The sequence below is a fragment of the Parasteatoda tepidariorum genome, chromosome 6 (genome assembly GCF_043381705.1).
Source record: "Parasteatoda tepidariorum isolate YZ-2023 chromosome 6, CAS_Ptep_4.0, whole genome shotgun sequence".
NCBI lineage: Eukaryota > Metazoa > Arthropoda > Arachnida > Araneae > Theridiidae > Parasteatoda > Parasteatoda tepidariorum.
The window spans coordinates 5,103,571-5,131,361 of NC_092209.1; the positions used below are offsets into that span (position 1 = coordinate 5,103,571).

General features: G+C 27.8%; 1 protein-coding gene across 2 annotated transcripts; it reads right to left on the reverse strand.

The window, feature by feature from the left end:
• Window positions 1-1,158: 1,158 nt before the first annotated feature.
• LOC107439219 (mitochondrial citrate transporter scheggia) lies at window positions 1,159-27,791 on the reverse strand. Of its 2 annotated transcripts, none has more exons than XM_016051735.4 (6): window positions 27,253-27,791; window positions 13,239-13,446; window positions 8,185-8,408; window positions 4,882-5,102; window positions 3,069-3,142; window positions 1,159-1,536 (listed from the first exon to the last, which is right to left on the reverse strand). In XM_016051735.4, the coding sequence occupies exons 1-6, from the start codon at window positions 27,371-27,373 to the stop codon at window positions 1,422-1,424; spliced, it is 963 nt and encodes a 320-aa protein (XP_015907221.1). In that variant the 5' UTR covers window positions 27,374-27,791; the 3' UTR covers window positions 1,159-1,421. The 2 variants fall into 2 exon arrangements, with proteins under 2 accessions (XP_015907221.1, XP_015907222.1); XM_016051736.4 differs by lacking the exon at window positions 27,253-27,791 and adding an exon at window positions 20,630-20,811.

Genomic DNA, 27,791 nt, shown 5'->3' on the forward strand with positions numbered 1-27,791 from the left:
ATATCAATTATTTACCCCAGAAACAGAGTGATCGTGAATTACCCCGGGTCACCCTATGTCTCATTTTGTTTATATTGAGCATGTAGAATTATTATCTGTTGTCAAAATTAAATAAGTCTCATAGAAAATGTAAGAATTTTATATTTCCACTAACTTATATTATCCAGGGATAAAAAAATATTTTAATACACAAATCATTTGTATTTTTTCTTCCAATTTTGTCCAAAAGTTATTTATTTTTCTAAAAATACTTTATTATTTTTTTGCCACGTGTTAGGCAATATTCCTATTGTAAATTAATATTTTTTATTGCATAGATTTGTAATTATATGATGTTAAATATTTGTCATTGATTATTGTGCTTGTAATAAATATGAAATATATGCTTATTATAGAAGTTGATTAGATTTTTTAGTTAATGACTTTTAAAATGTCTCTCTTTTTATTAATGTGTAACCTTACAAAATTAAACATTTTAATTCATATTTTATTATATTTTTTGACTTGACACTGCTAGGAAAAAAAGCAAATAGTCACTAGATTATATTTATGGTAATATCAAGATGAATTTTGTTGATGAGATTTAGTTAATCTGATTTTTTTTAATCACTTTAAAAGCTAGTTAATTCTTTTAAACATTAGTACAAGCCAAACCTAATGTCACAAACTTTGATAACAGAGAATTTTTTGATAGCATAAAATAGTGTTCCCCAACCTTTTTATCACTGCGGACCTGTCAACGCTTGATAATTTTACATCTTCACAATGCCGTAATATATGTAGTTTACCATTAAGCTGTAGCTAACTACTTTGCTGTGGTGGCTAAGAGCAAACATACAACCGCCAAAGGGTTAAAATATATCAGAATTATTGACTCTCTTTACCATCTTCATGATTTTAAATTAAATTAGTCAAATTTTCTAAAACACAAATCCTCTTAAATATTTTACTTTATAATGAATACTGTGTGACCCTTCCTGATATATTCTTCCGATTATTCCTGATATAAGCCCATATTCTTGACAATATTGTATAATAAAATTGTTTTTGTAGTAACAATTTTTTAAATACTTTCTAGTTCTTTTATTTGTATAAATAATTTTTAATTTTTTTTTTTTTTTAAAATATTAATATGTTAGTAATATAAAGAAACACAACTAACAACTAAATTTGCATTTATTTAACAAAATACATATCAACATGTGAGAATACAAACATATGTTACAAAACTTTGATTAACCTAAAAAGCAATGATAAATTTCGGATAAATTTTAATAAAAAAATTTACAATCTATTTCGTTTAAACATTTACACCTTATGAACACTGGGGTTGTGCAATTATAAACTTTTCAAATATATAAAACTATAATTATAAACTATACAATCTAAAGAAAAAACATAATTGAATATGTTAATCAAATTTAATCAGTTTTCCAGATTTTGTTAAAAAGATCCATAAATGAGTCGTAGATCATGAATGTAATGGCAACATCAAGACAAACTCTTCCCAATCTCGGAACTGTGCCTTTATAGAATCTGAAAGGAAAAAAAAAATTGAGAATATAAGAAAATTGTATTCAGTTTAATTTTTCTTATTAAACAAGAAATGCAGTAAAAAATCAATATACAAAATTAGGTATTATAAAAATTTTATATATAAATATAAAAAAAAATGAAATACAAAGAATGTACAAAAAGTATCCAACCACAAATTATATATATATATAATCAAATATATATACAAATACAATTAGTTTGGATAATTATTCAGAAATATTTCATTTATCATAAAGGATGTGTCCTGATGAAGACCTTTACATTTTCCCATTAAAAGTTTTTCTATTTTATTTTATTATTCTTTCAGTTTATATATCAATATATATAATCATATATATATATAAAGCTTGGAGTGCAAGATGTAATAACTATTGGTAAATATCATTTAGTACCAGACTCAATATTTTTCATTACTATAGCACCAATTATTTGACAACACAGTATTTAAGAGTAAACGTATAAGTAAAAGTGATTTTGTTTGACGAACAATGAAAGTGCATAAAATTGCTTAAAGCTTGAGGATTCTCAAATGGAAACAATCTGCAAAATCAAATTGTTGCTTTAATCACAAAGGTACTATCTAGCATTTGGAAAATTAAATCCTAATGCACTCAAAAGTCTAATTTCTGAAACTTGTGAGTTAGAATTACTTATTCCCTTTCCACTTACCTGATAAGAATTGCAAACCATTATTATAACTATGTGATAACAGAACCAGGATAGTATAGTAAGAAGAATAGTATTAATCACTCAAAGATTTTAACAGTGCCAGATATAACGCAAAATAATGTGCCAACTTTTACAATGATATAACAATATAAAATAAAGAACAATTTAGATAAAGTTTCATACAAAGTATCTTTCTACCCTTGTAATATTAGCTGAGTATTATAAAACAGAAAAATTTTAAATTTTTTAAAAAATAAATAACTTATGACAGTTCGATTGTTCGGGAAACAAATTTTTTTTTTCCTTCAAATTAAAAAAAAAAAAATCTTAGACCTAAAGTAAGAATGCTTGTTTTGAATGAATTAAAAAAAATATATTCCATATTAAAATTGCTTATATTTTTGATGGCTATTGCTATTTTGATTGCGACTGCTATTTGAAACTACTTCGAATCATTGAAAAATTGAATAATGTAGACGTCCTACTAATAGAAATTTGATGGCAACAGTAAGTCAAACTTCTGGTAGTCCTGTGATACAAAACGTGAATTAAATGTAGATATTTGAATTTTGTATATACATGGAAATTCAATATTACTCCCTTTTCCCTTCAGAAAAAAAAAAAAATCCTGCTCACATCTCTATGTTTACTTTTATATCCCTATCTTATGTTACCCATACATCTATATCACTCTTTTAAAACTAAATAGAAGAAAAAAGAAGTTTTGAATGAGATTTAATAAGAGAAACAAGCACGTTCAACAAAACAAAATATACTAAAAGTCAAAGAAAAAAAAAGATGCTATATATATTTTATTAAAAAAATTAATAATAACCACTTACGCAAAGAATCCTTCATTCTTAGCTATCTCAAACATACAATGAAAGGTATTCTTATATTTTGAAGCTTCCAAGCCCTGAAATGGAAAATTTTTAATTATAAAAAGAAAGGAAGAAAAACAACACAGTTATAAATTTAAAATATATATTAAGTCTTCTTTAAAAATATCAGTAAGGAAATAGGCAACTTCTTAAAATTTTATTTTTAAAATAATCTGAGTTTATAAGTTTCTTGTTCTTATTCTACCAAATATATTTTCTACCAAATTAAAAATAAAGTTTTTGGTCAGGAACATTTCAGGTGCAGTTTTGGTTAAAGTTTTGTTATTTTAATGCCATTTAAATTTCATGTTATGAAAAATTTATAAATTTGAGGTTGGTTTGAACCTCAAACCACCCTTTTTATCATAAATGTCAAGAATAGCAGGTAAAAACCTAACGATTTTAAAAAGGTATTTAAAAAAATTAAGATTATTTTTTTTTAGAATTGACTTTTACAATTTTTAATTTAAATTTCATAGTTTCTGGATAATTAATTTTTATGAAACTTTTGTTAGTCTTTACTCTGTTTTTTTGTTAACTCTGTTTAACTAAACTTTTGTAACTCTGTTTTTCTCATTTATTAATTTAAGTCTGAGCCTTTTAGTGTCTTTGTTGAATCTCTTTACTAATACTATTATATTATTTTAGCTTTTTTTTCACTTAATTTTAATAAATAGTATCTTCAATCATTATGGGGTAAAGAACCTAATTAGTAATATAGATAGCAATTAATATTTTCTGATGTGTACCATAACATGAATTATACAATTGCACAGTTCGATTTTTTCTCAAGTTTGACAACCATATAAAAATTTTCAATTGCTAAAGAATCACTAAAAGGTGGTCATGATAGACCACTAAATTTTCCTCACTGGTGTGAACCTGAGTTATTGAATACTAGTATGCTCACTGAAAAAAATTAGATTTATAAAATTTAATTAATCTTTTAATTAATATGAAAGAACTTCAAAACTTAAATAAAAATTCAAGGATCTCAAGTGACAAAATTAGAAATTATAAGAACAAAAAGTTAATCAGGAGAATTTTTTCAAGTCAACAAAAAAAAATCATACTATTTTAAACATGTGGAAAAATAAACCGAAAAAGTTTAGTATTAGCACTGATATCAACATTTAACATTTTAAATCTCAGGTTTAAGTACAAAATATTATGATTAAAAATTCAATATTTAACATATTGATCGAAAGAAATTAAGATATCTTATTTGAAAAAATTTCAGTATTTTTATCATAAATTATGATAAAAAAAATATTCCGCTGTATTTATAAAATGTATAATGCAATTTTTTTTTTAATAATTTTTTTCAAATGACACTGAATTCCATAAATATATATTTGATGATTTTCAGTCCTTTTCCCTCTTGCCAGAAATTTATAAATTGACAACTATCGTCTTTCCTTAATCCCTTGAAGCCCAAGCATAGGCCATAAATTGCACAATCACATGAAAGTGATTGTGCAATTCTCCCTTCCCAGCCCACACTATAGGAAGCAATTCTTTCTGACTCTAGCAGCCCCAAGATCATCACATGGATATGATCTTATAGGGTACTCTTGCATTAATACTTACATGTATTCTTTAGCAAATATTAACTTGGAATTAGCAGCCCTGGAGAAGTGCTTAAATTACCAAAAAAATTATTTTTATGCAATTTAATTATTTTTGCAATTCATTGCAATTTTCCAATAAAGGAAAGATTGTGTCTAAATATTGTTCAAGATTAAAAGATGCAAGTCAAAAAAAAAGAACTGACCTGCATTCTTGTTTTGACCACATCAATAGGAGTATTTCCAAAGACAGAAGCTGCTCCAGCAACAGCTCCAAATAAACCAACAATCAACTTATTGACGGGCTTTGTAGGATCTCCACCCCTATACCAATCTTTTAAGGATTCCATCACAAAAAACCTCATTGCTTGATTACTGCCCTGTTTCATGATAGTGGCTGTCAGTCCCTGATAAACGCCACCGATTCCTAAACATATGTAGATTTTGATTGTATCAAGTAAACAATTTGAAAAGTTTTTTTAAAAATAAATTTTGAGACAAAAAAATATACACATAAGAGATTTTCGCATAAATGAAATACAGATTTATCAGAGTAAAATAGAGATTTTATGCAAATGAATAGTCCAGCAAAAAAGGATTTTTTTCTAAAAATTAAAATAACTTTAAAAATTTATTTTTCAATTAAACAGTGATTCAAAGGAAAATACTACAGTAAAAAATATTTTCCTCAGTAAACTTTCGAATAAAATAGTGATAAAGGTTGATTGATAGAGTAAAGGATTTAGTGGCACAAGGTCCAAATAGTGATAAGGGAAAATACCATATTAACTGTCCAAAAAATGTTTTTTTTTTCCTCAGTAAATTTCAGGGTTATGTAAAATATTTATCAGAGGATACTTAATATTTTCTACAAATTTAGGATCTTCACACATTCTTTAGCAATTTTGTTTCCAAAACAATTTTGTTTGGTTCAAAGCACTAAAAAGAACAAATTTTATTAGTCAGAAACAACATTCTAACAGAGCAACAGATTTTTCTGAAAAAATTCACATTTGTAACACAGCACCTTTCATCTCCAATGAGCAGATAAATAAAAAAAATTATATTGTTCTATATGTTTTAAACTAAAAGTAATTAATAAAATACATTACGAGGAAGCTCATAATGTAAGACTTTTATTTTGAGATGTCTGAAAATAACTCACAAAACTCAAAATTTTTTTCATCCAGTTTGCTTCATATTTATCACCTTAAATAGTAATAAATAGTTCCCATTAAACCTGAAACTATATTTTAGCATTATAATGGAAAATTGAGCAAAAAACTACCTTAACCCAAAACCATAAATACAATTTTAAAACAACATACACACAATGGAAACTATAGTTTGTCTATAGTAAGAACTCCCCATGACATTTGTCTGGGCATGTAGCAGTGACTATGGTTATGAGATATAACTATTTCAAGTAGAGGTGTGGGGTTACTGTTCAGAGCAGATTTTGGCTCAAGTTGGCAAGAGAAAGATTATCTTTTTCTTTGGTCCATTATGTTAGCCCAAGAGTGAAGAGAAATGAGCATTCACATCTGAAACATTGTTTAAAGCGTTCAATTCCTTTTTTTTTTTTTTTTATCTTTTCACTTTTTAAAAGTTTCTATTATAGAAAAAATATTGAAATAAATTTTTTTTTTTTTCTCTGACAAACATTACTAAACTAAACTATCTTGAGCAAAACTTTAAGCGTTTCACTTTTACCAGAAAATTCAACTAATAGAAAAAGTTAACTGCTCAAAAAAAAAAAGGACACAAAAGTGCGAATTTGGAAATTAATCTTTCTGAAAATAAATGAACATGTGAAATTAAAAAGCAACATTAAAAAAAACCTTAATCAACTTTAATGTCAGAATATGTTGAATTTTTTGTTACCTTTTTTATTGTACCTAAAAAATAGCAATTGGGTAAAAGGTATCATTTTAAGTAAAGAAAGAAATATCCATGAGAACCCATCTGGTCCACCCCTCCGGTAAACTTCCTCTATAGTCTATCATCGAAGCTCCCCTCCCTTAAATGTTTACATGCCGTTTTTGTTTCCATAGCAGTAGACGGCCTCAAACTTTGTGGCGAGGGGAGTTCTTACTATAGACAAACTAAACATTAGTTTAAAACATGCAATGAAAGTCATAAATGAATTGGGTCAAAATTCAAAGAGTTCTCATGACTAATTATAAAGAATACCAATTTAAAAGAACTCTTAAAAATCTTAAAAAGTTATGTTATTTATTATATTCTTATTAAATAACTTATAACCTATATTATTCAATACGAAAGAATCGAATATCTTATGTTATTCAATTCTTAAGTTATTCATTTAATAACTTCCTACTCATATTCTTACTCATTTGAATAACTTTCTATCTTCTAGATTAAAAAACTTATTTAGCTTCAAAAATATGCTAAAGGGAACAAAATTTGACATGTTTCATGTTGTCAAAAGAAAATGGAAAATAAAGGCGAGAAAAACTACAGAGGGACTAATCAGGGGAAAAATGCATTTCCATGAGCTATGAAGAGGTGGAACTGATATTGTTAATAAGGGAAACAAGATTCATATGAATGAAACAAGATTTCTAGACATCAAGAGGAGCTGAAGTGATTGGGGTGAAATAATTTTGGCTTTGGTGCAATTGAATTAATGTCCAAGATTCCAACAATGTCTGCACATTGTTGGAATCTTGGACAATATTTGAATATTTATAGTATTCTTCATAAAAACAAACGTGTTCCTTAAGTCTAAATTTTAAAGCATGTCCGGTTTGTCTGATGAAGTCAAAGTCGCTGTCAAGCAATTTGAACAATTTAAAAACTTTTTCTTAGAAATAACACATGAGTGTGTCACAAAGAATGGGAGAAGAGAGGTGGCAAATAGTCAAACCTTAAATTTACCTTTATAATTCCGGCTTAAAAAGCAGTTTGCTGAATGTAGGATTTGACAAAGAAGATAATATCGTCAATTTCAATGAAACAGTAATAAAATTCATGCAACTGAAGTTTTAAACAATCGATAGCTCTAGAATTGGGGACATTAGTAAAGAGAAAAACAACACAGACAGAGCATAGTTTTGGAGGAGGAACGATGTGCAAATTGGGAAACAAAATCAAGGGAATTTGTAAGGACATTATTAATCGTTATCAGGGAGATGATACAAGCTAAATAGAGAGCAAGCTTATAGCTCAGGGTATCAATATTAAGAGACAATATGTCTGAAATCAAGTTGAGGTTCGTGAACTTAAGAGAGGGGCATAGAAAGCAGCTCAATTTGAAATAGAAGAAACAACATTACGTTGCAGTCAGAAAGAGTACAAGAACTTTTAATTTTAATCTTAATATCCTTCTGCTATTGACTAAAAGATTTTTTTTTTCAGTTATTTATATTACATGCATAAGAAATTCAAGATTTATTTTCCAATGTTTTAAAAAATTTGTGGTATCGAAGTTTGTGATATCCATATTTCAATGTAATATGGTAAAAAAAAAGTACAATTAAAAATACCTTGCATCCTAATGATTTCACGAACGCCATGAAAAAATCCTTTAAATTTAGGATTGGCTGACTGCTGATCATTAATAAATTTGACTTTAACTGTTTCCATTGGGGTCACAGCAAATATCGCTTCAGCAACTCCAGCTCCTAACCCACAAAGAAGACGATTTGCAGGTCCAAGATTACCCTTTTCATCTACACTGCGTTTCTTCAGAGCTTCAAAAGTTCCAAATCTGTAATGAACACAAGTAATAATCTGTAGCATTTATATGCTTAGCACTAACTACATGCCGAAAGATAAAAATATATGTAGGCTATATTTTAAAAAATAAATGCCAATATACATTAACCCCAATCAATTTTTTTTGTTGTTGTCAGTTGAGATGATTGAATCATTTTTTTAAAAAAGTACTTTATCCTATGATGCTCCAATGGCTTTCATATAAAGTATCAGCATCATAACTGCAAGAACTGTAAAAATAGAAGAGTACATAGCATGGTGTAATCCAATTATTAGGTTCCATTGCAGTTCAAAATTAAATTAAGAAAAATAAACTAGAAAACCTGTTAGGAATTTTACTATTAAGATAGAATGTATGCCAAAACAAAATTATAAATTTTTTTTATTTATTTATTTATTTATTATTTATTTTATATTGAACAATATACTTTATATTACAATAAAAATAATTGCCTATTTTATAAGAAAATTAAGGTGAAGCAAATTTCAACCAAATTATGTTGCATCCAGAATTGTTCATAATAAAAATTATACTATTAAAAAAAAGACAGAAATCAACAGACAAAGTTAATAAACTTTGAATATATTTGAATAAAATCCGTATAATCGTCATAGAAAACCTCATAAGACTTGTAAATAACAGAGATGCAAACTTTCCAAACAAACTATCTGTAATCAAAAGTGTAATAGTAAATACAAGGTTTACAAAATTCAAGTTGGTGCAATTTCAATGTGTTTTTACAACTGTGCATATAGTATGCATGGATTTACTATTAAATAAAAAAAAGTAACACTTATGTATACTACTTTTTACATGTTGTTATTTTATTTTCATGTTACTTATGTTATTTTTTGTTTTATAGGATATTCATTGCAAAAAATAAATTCATAACTCTTGGTAGTTAAGAAAAAAACTCTCAATAACCTTAATTTTTATTAGTCATCCATTAGGCCATACTCGTGACTACAGATGAAGTTAGTAATTCTTAAATAATCATTTTTAAATTTTCTCATTCAATTTTTGAAATTTTATCCTTAAAAATAACCATTATTTGCTTCAATACACAATAAAGTATAATATTTAGAATAGGCTAGTAAAGAATTTGTGCAGAAAAACTATGAAAGATAGTTTTAGCTAAATAAATAAAAAAGAATCTTAATTTCACAATACTAATATCAACCATCACAGTTACATACTAATATAATTATTTGTAACTTTGGTAGCAAATGTTTTCTGAGTAATAATTAATTTTTACGGCCAGAAAAAATTTTTAATTTCTATTTCTTTTTCTTTTGAATACTTACTTTGTATTTATATAAGTATATTTATTTGTATTTACTTACGTTAAAAACTTTTTATTTATTAATTTTCTATTACTATTTATTAACTTGTTATCTATAACTATTATGAAACATTTTATTTTCTAATTTTCTATTAACTATCTCCAAACAAGATAATAGAAAAGAGCAAGAAATCATTTATGCACTAGAAAACTATGAAATTTTTTTATCTTCTTACCCAATTTTACGATATTATCTACAATCAATATAACAAAAAGTATAGTTCAAAATCTTTTACACACATTTAAGTCAGTCATACTAGTACTTTCAATAGAATCTAAATTCATTTTTTACATAAAATGACAAAAAATTAAAAATGTTGGCCCCAAATAACATTTTTAAATTTTTGCACTTGTGATCCAAAAATAGTTGATATCCATAATATAAATAATATCAAAATAATCATGATTCGTTTCATGAAAAAAAATACATATTTTTATAACAGCTCAAAATCAAAAACAATGGTTAAGAGGCACTTATACACAACATACTTTTTAGAAAATATATATTACACTATATTAAAAAAAAATTTTTAAAAAAACCATACCTAATTGCAAGGCAAAGAATTTATAAATAACAAAACATATGAGCAGAATTGCTGTGATTTCAAACTAAATTTTTTTTTCTCACAAATGTGAAGTGAGCAACAAGCAAAATTCAAAATTAAATATCTTCAAAATATATTGTTGCATCTTCTTTAAAAGACATTTATTTTTTGAAAACAAAAGTAAAAAACAATCATGAACATTATATAAATCATTAAAATACTTACAATAAAATTGATACAAATAATTATTTATTCGAAATATGAAAGAAAAAAAAACTATAATTTTTTTTTATGAATAAGGAGCTATTTTTAAAATCTATTCAACAATTTCAATTTTAGGTAAGACTTCATACTATGCAACTTTTGGAATATAAACTAAAGCAACTTGAGATCACGTTAAGAAAAAACTCCTTAATCAATTTAAATTCGTTTGGTGATATTTTCTTTTACTGCAGTTTTTGCTTTTAAAAAAAAAAAAAATTGTGATTACAGGGACGAAAAAAAGCAGAATCAGCATGATAATAAGGGTAACCACAATTTTACCAAACAAAAAAACTAACTTATTGCCGAGGTTTGGATATTACAAAATGTGAAGTTTAAAAATAGCTTAAAGACTTTTCGATTTCAACAAAGTATAGAAATTATATCAATTATTAGTTACGAAATATTTGGAACTCTAATTTAATGTCACAATCATAGACAGGTAATAAAAATCACAAAAAGGAAATAGAAAAGTGCCACAGTAAAATTAGTGATAAATTCAATTGTAAGACACTCGAAGGAATGAAGCAAGTAGGTTTATGTAATGAATATATGAATCTGTGAGTATCAAAATGAGGATTAATTTCTAATTTTGTTTATATGGTTGCAAATTTATATTTTTTAACACAATTTAAACAAATATATTTTACAATTTCCAAAACTGTGCATTACATTTTAATAATTAAAGATTAGTCGGTAATTCTAATTAAAAAGGATTAAAATATTGTATATATATATATAGTTTGCCCAGTTTAAACTTTTATTACAAAAAACAAAAAAAAACATTTTTCGATTATTTTTTTTTTTAATAGTGAAATTAATAACCATACACATTAACATTATAGGTCCGATACAAAACTTTTCTAAATTTACTAATTCATAAAAAAGCCTAAAACTGAAAAAAATTTAAAAAATCAAAACTTATAAAAGAAATTCATTCATAACATAATATCAAAAACAAACATACCTACAAATCAAATTAAATTTTGAAAACAAATAAGAAGCTTTAAAAATTAGTAGAAAATTTAACAAACTACTAGGCACTCTTAAAAAAAATTCTAAAATCTACAATAAGCAGGTATGTCTAATTTTTGACATGCATGAACTGTTAAGCTAAGCTAAAAAAAGCAGCAAATTTATGATTAAAATGAAACTACAATCAAACTTATTTTATACAAAATAGCCATCAGGCATTGTTGAGTTTAAAAACAACTTATCTGTGAGCATAATGGAAAAGGACTGGAAAGTAAATAGGATTTGAAAGAATAAAAATAATATTCCTCTTACCTGAAAAAAGAAAGCAAAGATTCTTTCAAAACTTGCAGATTTTTAACTTGGAAGTTTTAATTCTTAGCCAATTTGTTAGGTGAGCCAAATGCTATGATATCAAGTGAAAAAGAAATAATTGTAAATATAGGAGCTACTTGAAGAGAAACTAAGTAGAAAAAAAAAGACTATAAGTATAAATTAATATTTGAATGTTTAGTAATTTAAGTGCAAAAATAACTCTTTATTAGTTCATTAGAAAGGAAGTTTGAAATTAACAATTGTTAATTAAGCCAAATGCTATGATATCCAGTGAAAAGGAAATTATTTTAAACATAGAAGAAATAAGTTAACTATATTACAAGTTATTATATGAAAGTTTAATTATTTCAGTGCAAAAAAAAACTACCAATTCATTATAAAAGGCATCGGTTTACTGTTAGATAAGCCAAATGTTAGGATATAAAGTGAAAAAGCCATGGTAAATATAAAAACTACTTTAAGAGAAACTAAGTGAAAAACTAAATATAAAAACTAATATTTAAATTCAAATTAAAGTGCATAATTTTTTTCAGTTTTTTTAGGAAAGTTTGAAAACAAGGATGAGAAAGTGGATAAAGCAAGTTAAAAAAAAGCATGCTGAAAATAATTGTGGTATTTCATGTTAGTGCTGAATTACTTGACATTCCAGATTACATTCTTTTATGTTCCATATCAACTATTTTCTTTTTGGTGTTTTTTTTTAAATTTAATGTTATTTTATTACTAAATATTACCATAACCTAAGTACATCTTTTATTGTTCAACTCTGTAACAATGTAAGTTTAAATTTAATTTAGAATATAAGAGTAATGTGAAAAGTACACATTAAAGGAAAAGACAAAGACGACTCCAAAGACTTATGTTGGAACTAAACCCCATCTTCATAAGATGGAGAGGAAACTGCTTCAATCAGCCAAAAGGCAAATGTGAACTTATCCAACCACAGTTAAGGAAATGTTCAAAATGATGATCAAAACACTTTTGGCAAATGTTAGCACATGATTAATACAATCCAAATAGTCCTGGCAGCGTGATCAAGGCAATCCTGGAAATGACAGCACTACTATCAAGGCAACTCTGCTAATTGTCAACATTTTAATCTAAGCAATCCTGAGAAAAATCCTTCAAAAAATAAAAAAATGAATACTAGATTCTAAATCCAAACACATTGTTAGTTGCTAATACTAGAGTTAAAAAAATCATGCTCCATTTAGTAATTACACGACACTGAATTCATTTTACATTATTTTAGATGGTATCTTGAAGAAAAGATCATGCATATATTTTCATCACAGCAAATCTGTCAAGCTTTGGCATTCAAATGTAAAAGCGAACATCTTAAATAATCAGAAGAAAATTACGAACCTAACAGCAGACTTTGGTACAGAACCATAAATCAAAACACTTAATCCTCTGTAAAGACCTTTGACACCATGGTCTTTCACTGTAATTCTAACAACATCACCAATACCCCTATAACGTGGCTTGGCTGAACGTTCATCTAGTTGAAGTTGTGTCTTAACATATTCTGTAGGAAATGTGATACAGATTTCTATGCCACCAGTTATACCACCTGTAATTCACAATAATAAAAAAATACGATGAATACAAACACATTTATTAAAAACCTGTAATTCATTATAAAAGCACTAATCAAGACAGTTCAATTTATGAAAACCTTTTATACATAAGTAAAAAAAAGTCACAATAGTTTTTTTTTAACTTATTAAATATACCTCGTGATTTAGAAAAGTAAACACAGATAGGGAAAAGAAGGCATAAAAATCGAGCTTTTTTAAAGATGACTCTAAATTGAAACCATTAAATTTATTTTATCCAAAATTTTGATGCATTTTAAATACATTGGATTCCTATAGATAAAACACGAAAGATAACTTGCCAATTTGGTTTTATTGTTTTCTTACGGTAATGCATTTAAAAAAAACATGTCTTGATGTACCCACTTTACAGAGTGGGTATAATTCCAAAATTAGTATATATTTCATTAAAAACCAGATAAATATTGTTTTAGAAATAAAAATGTTCGTAAATAATTGTATCACGGTTACACATAACACACACATTATATTATTAAATTGAAGAGTTCATGGCTATCAAAATTAGGTTTTACTTTGGATGCAGTATATTTTGATGAAATCTACACAATTTCTTAAAAAAGATAGAAAAACGTTTATTTTGAAATAATAATGAGAGTGTAAAAATTAATATCCGTAGTAGTTATTTAAATTGTTTTTATTATTTATAGCAGACATGTATCAATTCATTCAATTCAATTATTTTGAGGAAATTGTTTGTTTTCCATGAATGAAAGCAGAAATTTGTGTGAAAACTCCTAATGTCTTTAAATATGCTCACTAACAAGGGAAACTAGGGAAGTGTGACTCGCCAATTTTGAAATAAACTAGTGGGATGTATGCCTTATGAGGAATAATTTTAGGGGGCAACATTCGTTTCGGCCCATAGAAGGTCCGTGAGAGCTAAAAAATAATACAATATATAGAAAAATCGGTATTTTATTACTTCAATGCAGACTTTTAGTAATTGTAATTGTCTCATAATCCAATTATTTTTTGTGATTAATTGGATAATTAATTAATTTGCTAGTTAATAAATTAATCAGAAAATAAGTTAATTATTAATTAATTATTATTATTAATTAATTATCTGTTAATTAATTGTTAATTAATTAATTGATTTGCAATTACATACTCCAATTAATTTTGAAAGTTTTTTGAAGAAAAAAATTAAAAAAATTTGATGTCAATTTTTTTTTTAAAATTAACATAACAGGTTTTTCTGAAAAACTACAGATATATAAAATTTTCGAAATCAATTTTGACAATAAATATGCATTATATAGTACGTGAAAGTACCACAAAATTAATTGGAGTATTGAGATAATTATAATAACTAATAGTCTGCATTGAAGTAATAAAATACCGATTTTTCTATATATTGTGTTATTTTTTATCTCTCACGGGACCTTCTATGGGCCGAAACGAATGTTGCCCCCTAAAATTATTCCTCATAAGGCATACATCCCACTAGTTTATTTCAAAATTGGCGAGTCACACTTCCCTAGTGTCCCTTGTAAGTTGAATCATTATGCTATTTCGATAATTTTTTTTAAATTGTCTGTTATATTGTTATTTCCCCCTTATCATTTTTCTCTTTATAAAACGAAATTTAAAATTAATTTTATTTTCAGTGTTAAAATTACTATATAGGACTGTAAATTATTTTAATCGGTATTTTATCATAAAATATAGAGCATTACAAAGAAGATCCAAGGATTCGAACCCAGAACCTTTCGGATGCAAGGCCAGTCACCTGGCTCCGACACAGCCCGGTCGGCGTATCCCAGATAATAGACTCTTAATATTATATTATATTATAAGAAATACAGCTGCATGAGCAAATAAAAAAGCGTACTATCGAGTACGCTATGGCTAAAATGTGTTTTACTCAAATCTAAAAATAAAAAAAAACTAATTTAAATGACGTGAATATAAACTTTGATATTTCACGTCAAGAATCTCAAAAAATGAAAACATATTTATATAAAAGTTTTCAAAAGTGAAAATCATTTTAAGGAATTGCTTATTTTTTGCTGTTAATGACAACGTTAAGGATTTAATTGTGAATCAATTTCGTTTCAATTAAAAAAAAAAAAAACATTTAAGAAAAAGAAAATTTTGAATTTAATAAATAAAAAGGACGACCGAATATATTAATAATGAAATCAGCTTAAAGCGTTAAGGTAATTGCATTTTTCAAAAATTCATATTTTCTTTTCGAAGATAAAGTGAACGATGCTCCGTTCGATTAGATCGGTGTAGTCATAGATCGATATCAGATCAATAGAATCTTTTTAGATAAGTTAGCGTGATCAAGTTTAGGAGTGGTTAGTCTTTGTGATAGCAATCAGAAGGAGAAGAAAAAAAAGACAATTCTAAAAGCAAAGATAAATCATATTTAAAGATTTTATTCCAAAAATACCATCTGACTTAACGTAGCATAAAGACAAAAATAATATTTTGTCCCATCCAATCTTCCAACTTAATCCCCCCCTCCCAGGACAGCTAAATATAGTCCTTTCAAATATCTTAAAAAGATCTTTCCAAAGAATGCGAGGCATTTAAAACAGCTACCATCGCAATCAATCATAAATTTAAAAAAAAAAACTATGAATTTAATGATGTTTTTATAATTAAACAAAATCCCTTCTGAGGTTTGATCAATTAATCAAGCTTAAATTAACCACTTAAATATGCAATAATGTATAACCTAGGTTTACTCAATTTTTTTTCCCCTCTGTGATCAGATTTGAACCAACATTAAAGTATAGATAACTTCAAATTTCCCAATTTGTTAAATGTTATTTATTGTAATTATATTTTATTTCCTAAAAAAAAAGTTCCATTTTTTTTCTCCCCCTTTGAAGAACACGCATATTTGCACCTTAGCCTAAAGTGATCACATTTTTAATAAGACAAAGCGGGACAAATGGGATGAAATGAGAATTACAATTTATTCAAACTTTCAACACGCACAATATATATATAAAAATACGAATCAAATGTTCGTTAAGTTTCGTAAAAACGTTATTGATGCATCTTCTAGCTTTTCCACCAAAATTTACGTTAGTGTTATCAGCACAATGGGCAATAATTTTATTGCTTAAATTATTCTTTTTTAAAATAGTACTTATTAAATCAAAAATTATTTGAGAAGTTTCATCAGGCAATGAAACAAAATCTAATATTCTAATTTTAATTCATGTTTCTGGATCAAAACTAACACCTGTGGGAAATAATTTTAAATCGGAAGCATCATAATATATGGACATAAATGCGCATTTTTCTAATTCTTTCTGCAATTGTGAAAACGAATATGGTGAAAAAACATTACAAATAATTGTTTCCGTTTTTGTCCTTACACATGCATATTTTTTGTCGTATAATGTTTTGATCACTTGCGACGTATAATCCATTGATCTGAAACTTTGTGGTTTATGGTGAGGAAAGCAAATAGCCCTTCCGCTAATGCTAGCTGTTTTTCCGTGTTGCTAAAGCTAGCACTGCGAAAAAACTGTTCCGTTTTAGATGAGGAAGCGGCATTATTAAAAAATCGTTTGTGCCTCTTTGTTTAGTAATATCGTTTTTTCCACCATGTGAGACCAAAAATTCAGCATTGCGTTTATCACACCGTACCATATAGTCTATTTTGGTACTTTTAATAAATGGAAATTCTCTGCTTAGCTCGTCATTAAATTTGCATCCTCTTTTTTTACTCATCTTTTATTTTGTGGGTAAATACTAGAAATAAAAAAATTATTACAAATGCTAAAAAAGAGTATTAAATTTTACCTTATTGACCGTTACTTTGTGGCGACTATTGCTCAACCTTTGTCAATCAAATAATAAGTCAAACCGAACGTCAAATTGAAAACAACAAACCGCACTGTCTAACGGCAGTCCGCACTTATCTGAATTAAGCCGAGACGTAAAGACAATGATCGCACACCACCGAGTAAATCTTACTTGGTACATTGCCTAATTTAGTTTACTCTGCACGCCATTTTATGTGTTTTTTATGTATTTTTTATTTCTTTATATTCACCTTAATAAATAATAGGAATATATTTTTACAGTACATTTAAAATAAGAAATGCAGATATTTTCTAAAAAACGGGACAATCCACCAAAAATCGGGACGTGTGATCACTTTACCTTAGCCCCCTTTGGTGGTAGACGATATTTCAAAATAAACTGTAACCTTAAGTTATCGTTAAGTTAATATCGCGAGACATAAAAATTCGAGAAACAACTGATGATTTCATCTCAAAATGCAGTGTCACTTAAATGAGTAAGTTCTTTTTGCACTATTTCACAAGCACGAAAAACTAAGTGTAAGAATCGCAAATCGAAAACGAATGTGTATTTGGAACTATTAACAAAACTTCCGCATCTACACATGTTCCAGCAACGATGATCTGCTGGAGAAAAAAAAATAGAATGCTTATATTAAGTAAAATAAATAAATAAATAAAAAAGGCTGATTAATGCTAATTACTGTTGTCAGCCATCAAATAACCTCGACATCGGAACAAGATATGTTCGATTTCTGAACCAAATAAAAAGTGGAGTTCCAAAACCATTCGACAATACTGGTTTTTGAACTAAAACTTAATCGATTCAAGTATCAAAATAATTTGCAAATAACCTTAGTCAATGGAAAAAAGATTAAATTGATTGATTAACGAAAAAGAATTACGCTTAAAATAAATTTAAAAAAGGTATATATTTAAAAAAAAATTACAAAAAATATTTTGTTCAAAGTACGTAAAAAAAATTTATGTATTTGTATCGCAAAAATTTAAAATTAATGAAAAGTAATGCGAAATTAAAAATTTCTCATTTAGAAAACAATGTATACAATTTTCATTTAAAAATTCATTGACTGAAAACGGGTTTTAGGAGACCTCAAGTAAAAAAGTAACCTTCGGGAGCAGGGTGCGTAGCCAAATTATTCAACAAAAAATAAGCACCTTTTAAGCACTCAAAAAATATTTTTAAGCATTTAAAAAAAAAACATAATTCGGCAGGGTTGGAAAGTTGTTGACAATTGACGATTTTATCTTGTTTTAACAGTCAAGTCAAAAAAAAAAAAAAAATTTGCCATTGTTTTTGTCAAAAATCATGAAATTTTGAAACATGTAAAACGAGTGGCGTTTTCATACGCTACAGACTGACAATACGCCGAAATAGATTGGGGCGGAATTAATTGTGAAAACGTTGAACAGAACAATGTGAACTGTGTCTTTTTGAATAATTCCTAGCGAAAATCAACATGGTAAAGGAAAATCTCATTTTGAAAAAGGGAAAATTAAGCACTTTCGAAAAACACCCAATGAAAAAAAAAGCACCTTTAAGCACTTTTTAAAAACGCTACGCACCATGGCGGAGGCTAGGATAGCTCCTGATAGCTTTTATTAAAAAACCATATCAAGTCAAACCTCAATACTAATAACTCGAGTGAATTCGCGATATAAAATTTGGGATGTTGATAATCGTTATATTTTAAAATTTTAGTCGCGATACGAAATTCTTCGATTAACTTCCCGACCACTTTCTGACTAGCTATATCACTCAAATCTCATCTGGGGTAAAGTTCAGTTTCCTCAAGCTATAATCAGATAATGTTTAAGAGAATTTAGCGATAGTAGAAATTTAGCCCGTATTACTTTTGAAAAAAAGTACAAAAAAAATGTTTTAACTTTCCTTTTAGATTTTTTTTTTTTAAAAAAAGTAGGAAGAGTTGCTTTTGTGACAAGCTTTTATCACCACCTGAAATCCCCCCACGTCTTTCAAAAATTATAAACCCTACTTTTTTAGGTTCAAGTCCGGCAAAAATAAAATTATTTTCGTTCTAAAAAATAAAATTATTCATAAAAACTGTTTTTAAGTCTACTTAAAAAAAACAAGTACAAATTTTATCTAAATTGGATCGATATTTATACGAAACTAGAAAACAGAGAAGGAAAAAAAAAAATCATTTTTAACTAGCAATTCCGTGAGCTCCGAATACAATACGTATTTCAATGCATGGGGCAATCCATTCAAATTGATTCCATTCATAAAACTAAAAGGAAAAAAAACCAAGGCCATTTACTTATTAACACATACAATAATATCTACAGCTTTTTATTCTGTAAAACACATTCAAAAAGAAAAAACATGCATTTAATTAAGTCAGAAATGAAATATGTAAACCTAATATCTATATTCTGTTAAGATTTTTTATTATCAATCGGCTCTTTAACTAATAGTAAACATCCTAGTTAGCATTTTACATTTTTTTAAATACGTTAAGATATAATAGTTGAAAAAGACACTCAATTATACTAACGCTTTATGGAGAGAAAAAAGCCCTAAGATACTAAATTATTCTTTTTTTGGACAATTGATATAATTAGCAGACAATACATCAATACAATAAAAAAGTTAATACATTATAAATAAAATTATGAACGATTTTAGAACACATGCTTTTATACATCAATTGTTCTTAAGCTGACTACAGCACTTCCTGGTCTCTAGTGAAACTCGTATTTATCTAAGAAAATAAACGCCTTTCTAATGCAGGTAAAAATTAACTTTCACCACCAGTCACAGGGCGACAAAATATAACAGATGGCGATTAAAAAATTTTCTGCAAGTCGTCACCCAATCGCCATTTTTGACTCCTCAATGTGCATTTAATCATTTTTTTTTTTAATAAATATGGATTTATTAAAATATCTTACAGAAGTTACTCGATTTAACGCTTGCTTCTTAATATTTATCATCAATATAGAAATGAACTTTATAATGTTTACCATATTATGAGAAATACCACAAAAGAAATGCCAAACATTAGCAATATCAACTGTTCATTTTAATTGTTTAAAAATCCTTAATTTTTAAAAAAATGGCCACCTTATTAAAAAACTGCCCACCAGCGTAAATTTTTTTAATTTTGAAAAGTACTTTCTGAGTGGTTACAATCTTCAATTAACATAAAAATTTATGTGGAATAGTAAAAAGTTGTTTTAAAAACCATGTTTTCGTTTTAATAAAGTCCATCTTTATTAACTTTAGGAAATAATTTTTAAAAAAAAGATCTCTCATATAGTTTACGTAAATAAATTTCAAATTTAATACAGGTAAGGGTAAATAAAAATCTATATTTACCTACAATAATATGCGGTAACCAATCAATCCAAACTTGAAAAATATCGTAAATAAAATCCATTGTTCAAGTTTATTCGATTTCAATAAGAATGCCACAATGATCGAATCATTTAATAGGATGCAAAATGAAAACGAATTCAGGTTGAATTTAGGAAACAAATTTCAGTAGAAAGCAAATATTATATTCAAAAGTGACTGAGACTTATTGGATCAGCGGCGAAAACTCGTAAATATGACGCTCATAACAATTTTACGATTCCCATTCAATTCTTATTTGTTGAGCGAGTTCGTATTGTGTATTCTGTTGGTGCCGAAAAGTAAAGCGCTTCTCAGTTTAACGATTAAGAAAAAACTGAAAACAATGAAAAAGTCTAAAAATTCCCGAAAATAAAATAAATTTTTTCAACTTTCTTTTGGCATTAATTTACTTTTAAACCAATTCCAATAGCTATGAAAATGAAAGAACGAATCTGCGTTTCTAGCGATTTTCTGTATCTATCTATGCTTTATATGCAGTAAACAGGTTTGGTTGTTACAACAAATAGGGTTGTTAAACAAATAGGATTTACTTGTAGAGCTTAGTAAACAATTTTTTAAAGAAACAAAAACGCGTTCGTTTTCCATTAAATATTAATAAGTGATCGTCCCTAGGTTAGGGATTAGATGTGTCATGAAAATTGAACGAAATTTCGTGTTATTTTTGTCAACAAAAAAAAATATAAGTGATTTTTTTTGATTTTTTTTCAATTTCAGAAACATTTAAATATAAAAGAATTAAGGGGTTAAAATTTGATCAACCTGATATTTGAAACATTGGGAAAATTAGAGAGAGAAAAAAAACACCCAATTATTCTTTATGTATTTTTTTTTTTTTTTTTTNTTTTTTTTTTTTTTTTTTTTTTTGGAAAGTTCTTGTAACAGTTGTGGTACCTTAAATAATTTAGCACGAATTATTAATGAAAGAATTTAAATTAGACATAATTATAAGTATTTATTAGGTCAGCAACTAAATGCCGAGCAATTTGCGAGCACCTAATATTAGAATGGTAACTAAGCTTGTCCTTTTTTTGTAATTTTTTCGTTTTTATTCAAATACAGTCGGACCCCGATTTAACGAATTCATCGGGACCGACGACTATCAAAGATTAGAATGGAATTTCCTGTTTGACTTATAGCCCACGTGACAAACCCCCGGAAAATGACCTTGCAAGTGTAATATGTCTTATTAATTCTGCCCACCTCCCCAAGACGAATTTTGTTTTTCCCTGTTGCGGGCTTTTCTTTTGTTTGAGACGAATATGCACTTTTTCTATTTTATTCCTCCCAGGAAAGATTTTTTTCCCTTTAGAATCTGCCAATTACAAAAAAATGCAATATTTTTCTGATCAAAATTAATGAAAAATATTTTTTCCGGATGCTGAAATAATTCGTTAATTCGAGGTTAAGTATTCGTTAATTAGGGGTTTTTGACTCTGTTTTTGCTGGGGTTGAAAAAAAATTCGTTAAATCGCGAAATTTGTAAAATAGGGGTTCGTTAAATCGGGGTCCAACTGTATTCCTTAAATGTTTTTGGCATAATTTTTGAGATCATTCGTAAAAGAATGTTATGTTCGAACTGGATCTATGTTTGTGTTTTTGCTCGAGTTAATTTGCAAAATTTCAGATCATTGGAATGGAACGACAAGTTGAGAAAAATGAGGGTTTCCCACTTTTTTGTTTTTAATCCAGGTTCTAAAGCCTCGAAATCTGCTCGTGACATTTGCGCTGTGTATGCAGAGGGTGTCATAGCTGAAAGAATAAAAAGTATGGCCCGTATACCAAGTTTAAAAACGTAAATTTGGACTTAAAAGACGCACGTCGCTCTGGCCGCCCAGTTAAGTACGATGGAAAGCGATAAAACCGATTCGTGCTCGAAATTCGGTTCAAGCGACAAGAGAGCTGGTAAAAATAAAAAATTACAAATGCGATTTTCTGGCGAGACAAAATTCTTGACTTTCGATTTCTTCTTAAATTGAGCGTGAAAACAACAGAGAAGATTTTAAAAGATTGATAACCAACTGATAAATGAGTAAAGGTGAACTTTCAACAGACATTATTGTGAAATTAGAATGGATATATCAAGTTCACCTTGATAATAAATAAAACTCGACACCATTAATCGGATGACTCACTTTCTCAGTCAAAACTTTTTTCACGTGCAAGTTTTTTTTTTTTTTTTTTTTTTAAATATCATCAGGCTATCGACACGAATACTCCAGATGAGAAATAAGTAAAATTATCTATAACCTTGAGTCTAGGATTAAGAGATATTTATATTTGAGGTTCTATTCTTAAATTGGTTATCAGCCGATTACATGCTAAGTCCAAAATTGCAAAATACTACTTAAATTACATAAATTAGTAATTAAAACTAATACTGTGGCGTTTTTTATTTACCCCCGATTTTTCGTTTTTTATACTCCCGAAATAATTCTACTACTTAAATAATCCTAAGAACCGAAAACAGTAAAATATTATCAGAACAAGGAAAATGACAGTAGTCGAATGGGGCAAATCCGAGTAAAATGCATTGTCACGCGCTATGGAGAGGTAGTGAGTTCTCATTAGTTCTTTATACCTCTCCATAGAACGTGACGCCCTGATTTGCCCCTCTCGGTTACTGCGATTTTCTAGTTTTACCACCTTTATTTTTCCACTTTTCGTTTTATATTTCAACTCAGCAGTGCTGGCCCAGAGGATAGAGCGTAGATATCCAATGAGGTGAACTGGGTTCGAATCCCAGCAATGGCTGGTTGATACGAATTCCGCACCTGGCTCGCACCAACACCAATCACAAAATAGTCTTAATAGACATGACGAAACAGCATTTAGAAAGTATGTCTTTAGTCAGCTCTCTCTTGACTTAGAATTATGGAACAGAATTTTTAATTTCAAGATTGCACTTACTGAGCTACCCCAAACTACATAATACAGCCTACTGTATCAGTGTTAGGTTTTGCCCAATTTCACAAATTAATAATCAGCACAGACCATACAAAGTGTTTATTCTTAGTAAAATGTTAAAGTTGTGATGGAGTACATCAATTGCAATCAATTTTGTCTCATCATAGGTTTGTGTAGGGTTGATTATGTTACTTATTGAGTTTTTAAGACTTAATAATTATGTAATCTAAATCTATGTAGTTCTAATTATGTTATCTGAATCTATGTTATCTGAATCTATGTTATCTAATAATAATGTTATCTAAATTTAAATAGTTTAAAATGAAGTTCTACTGGCAAATTCACATGTTGCCATTAAATCCATCAGCTCTATTCAAGCTCCATTATCAAATGAAATTTCTCAATGCAGTTTTGTAATAAATCCATTGCAATTTATATGGTAATAAGTAGGCAGACTTTCTTGCCAAAGAGGGCGATACTCTGACACACTGCACATAACTAGAAACCTCTTTTCTCACCTCTAAGCTAATTAGTAAACAAATTTTGCAGTCGACACTTAACTAAAACAGAAACCAAATATGAAAAAATAATTGTCTTTTCGATATACCAGATAAACCTAGGTGGAAAGCAGTCTTTTCCTCTATTTACCACACACGATAGCCTTGCTGCCCATCTGCATTGCATTGGAATTTCAACAGAGGCTGCCAGCGTGATAAAAGAAACAAGTCCATGGACAAATATCACTTGCATACCTGTCACCAGTTGCGCTCTACATAAAGATACGAATCATCGAGAGGACTCTCGAGGCAACAACCTTCGGTTATCTCACAAACTTTTCGAAGATTGCGTTGATATCTTAGCTTTTAAGCTTTTCTTACTACTATTCTTGTTCAAGGCCGCAGCCATTGGAAATAAAAAAGTTATGTTACCTACAAACTTATTACCTAACAAGGACAAGATGTGTTAAACATAATTTATCAGCATTCCAAGATATAACCGAATATGGAATGCATCACAGATTTTAACAATAATGGAAAATTGGAAGAAAATAGTTGAATTTATAGAATATCAAAATTTGTTAAAATTATTTTAGAAAATCAACTTTTAGGACTATTTATATGTTGTGTAAATAAGCAACTCACAGGCACCTTATCATGCTAGTCTTGTAAGTAAGTGGACAAACCACCACCTTTCATTTTGCCTTTACTATATTTTTAAGAAGAAATCTAAATTTAAGAATTTTAAGATTTAATTACATAAAATATAAATATGATAAAGACAAGACATCACAAAGAACTGAATTGAATAAAAGGAAAGATATTTTGACATAATCATTTCTTATTCCTTACATCATGTTGCACTTCTTGGTTCGAGAGATTGTGAGTTTCCCGCATTAAATTTTATGGTTTTGATAGCATACTTGCAGAAAACATTACATAATATTTTGAGGTCAGATTATTTGTTTACTATAACTAATTTTGGTCAATTTGCCTCAAAAAAGAGCACACGATTACCAAACTTATAAAGCCCAATAGTATAAATGCGAAAATAATTCTAATAATGGAATACTAGGCCATAACCAAATCCTATTCCTTAATGTTATAATAGTTCTCTATCATAAAGCATTACTGAAGTATAGTGGCTTACTCACAGATGTGAGACATTACCTGGTCATTGTCAAACCTTTGACACAGATGCAGGCATGAGAATCACGCCTTACATATATTGGAATTTTTTGCAAAAAAGTTAATTAAAATATTTACTTCCGAGACTTAAATGAGAGAAAAATAAAATTTTTATCTAACTCTGATGTTTCATTATTGGAGGCATTCAGAGCAAAAAAAGAATTAAAACAATGAAAATGATGTTTGCCACACATGAGTCTAAAATTAATCCACATGTCATCAAGATATGCGTATTGTGTGCGTGAATGCTGTATGCAGAAAATTTGCCATCATCTCAGAAACTTCTCTAATATTACCTACTCAATATTATACAATATAAGCTCTGATTATCACAATATACTGAATTCTAGTGTCAGCTCAAAAAATATATGACGTTTTTTGATTATACATTGTATATGTATACAATATATAATATTATAAAAAAAAGATAAAATTGATAGCAGAAAGTTTTAAAATTTAGATTATTGGTTTGCAGAAAGCTTTTCATTTTATCTAAGTCTTCATGTCATCAATAACTACTTTTCAGCTTACCTTAGAAATCAACTTAAGAATCACTAAGTTCAAAACAGAAACAAAAAACACATTTTTATAAAGGAGTAGGTAGATAATCATAGATCATGTTAGCAAACCTTCATAATTTTGGCGTAGATCACAATACGGAAATATTCCCAAACATTAAAATGATCAGCAAAAAATGGAAATATTTACAGCTTTGCAATTATTATCTATGCATAAAATTATAGATAGAGAAGCTACATTATTTGCATCAAAATTAACAAAACATATTGCTTATATAGGGGAGATTTCCGTATTGCGATCTGTGGCTAAATAATTGCAGTCTTGGCAACTTCTGGGCAGCAGCCCGTGAGAAGCTAAAAAAAAGTAATCACAGAAAGGGACCAACTCTAAAGGTATAACTCGCAGTTACCCCATTTCTACAACATCAACATATTCTTTTGTAAAAAAAATTTTGAAGCTTAAAATCTATTTGGCACTTTGGCGTTTGTAGTTAGTACGACAGATCATGACACGGAAATATTCCCCTTATATAATCGTTAATATTGTGAAAATAATAATTGTATGAGGAAAATATATCAACTCAAACATGAAAATAGTACAACATGGAAATCAATATTTAACAATTTTATATTATTAAGATCAGCAAATAATTTTTAAATATACCACATGCATATTTCTTACTAAGTTTCCATTAAGTGAAATTAACTTGTTACTTATTTAGAAGACTAAAGTTTATTGGAAAATTTTTTTAAAAATTGGAAGAAAAAAAGAAACAAATATGAAGTTTTTCATAAGGTCTTGAGATAGCAAATTGAACTCTTAATACACTGAAAACTAAACTATAAAAGCATATTATCTATCTTCCTCAAATTTAAAGTTTACGAAGGCCACTTGAAATATTTAACCAGTATACAAAAAAAAATCGTTAACAATTAAATGTCGCATAAATAATGCCTTTAGTTGATTAAACAAAATTTTTAATTATAGAATAACTATTATTCCTCAATTGAAAAATAAAATGATAATGTTTTAACTGCGGGCTATTAATTTATTGAAAAAACATCGTGAAAAAACAGTTTTATAATACTATTTGCAGTACTTATGTATTGAAAAATTATTGCAATAAGTTAAAAGGATTTTAGTTATAAATTCCTTGTTTAAAAAAAAGGGCCTTTTTTACTACATTAAATACATTTAACTAGCAATAATTAAGATGAAAACTTTTCAGTTAAAGGCAATTGATAATTACACACAGACAAAAAGCATTGCAAGAAGTATATTTTGTATTATTTTCCTTTATTATTATTTTTATTTATTCTTTTTTGCAACTACAGATAGTGCAAGAAGAATGTAAGCGGTGAATAAGTTAATAGAATTTCAGTTATAAATTCATTAGGTTAAAATAAAAATAGCCTTTCTTTTGACATTCATTGATAACATTTGACTAGTAATAGCAATATTAAATAATAATCTTACCGGCTAATATTCCTTTCAAAGTTTTTTGATCAGGCAAAAAATTACTTGCTGATAACGCTGCACCCGACGTAATCATGCTGGGTCTTTGAAAAGGATTTTGAAATTTCGTATTCCTATCCATTTTGATATCTAGAAAAAAAATACACTATCCTAATTATTTTCAACTAATAACCACTGTAATTATCTCCAGAACTCAACATCCATGAAAAATTGAATAAAAGTTATAAAAGGAAGTTAGCTCCAGAAAGGTGATGAAAAATTAATTAGGTCAGGATTTCAGACGAGGAAAACTAATATTTCTCTTGCGAAATATCCCTATTTTTTACTCAAACCTTGGCAAAAAGTAATGTTTACGCGAGTGCTAGCTCCGTAATCGGAAATAATTTATTTCCCCTACTCATTTCCCTATTATTAATATCATTTCTCTGACTTTCCCCTATTTCAGTTGAAAAAAGTATAAACAAAATATTAATTGAGTAACGTGATTGGGTAAAGGAAATAAGTTGAAATGTCATTGGTGGAAATATACACACCTTTTT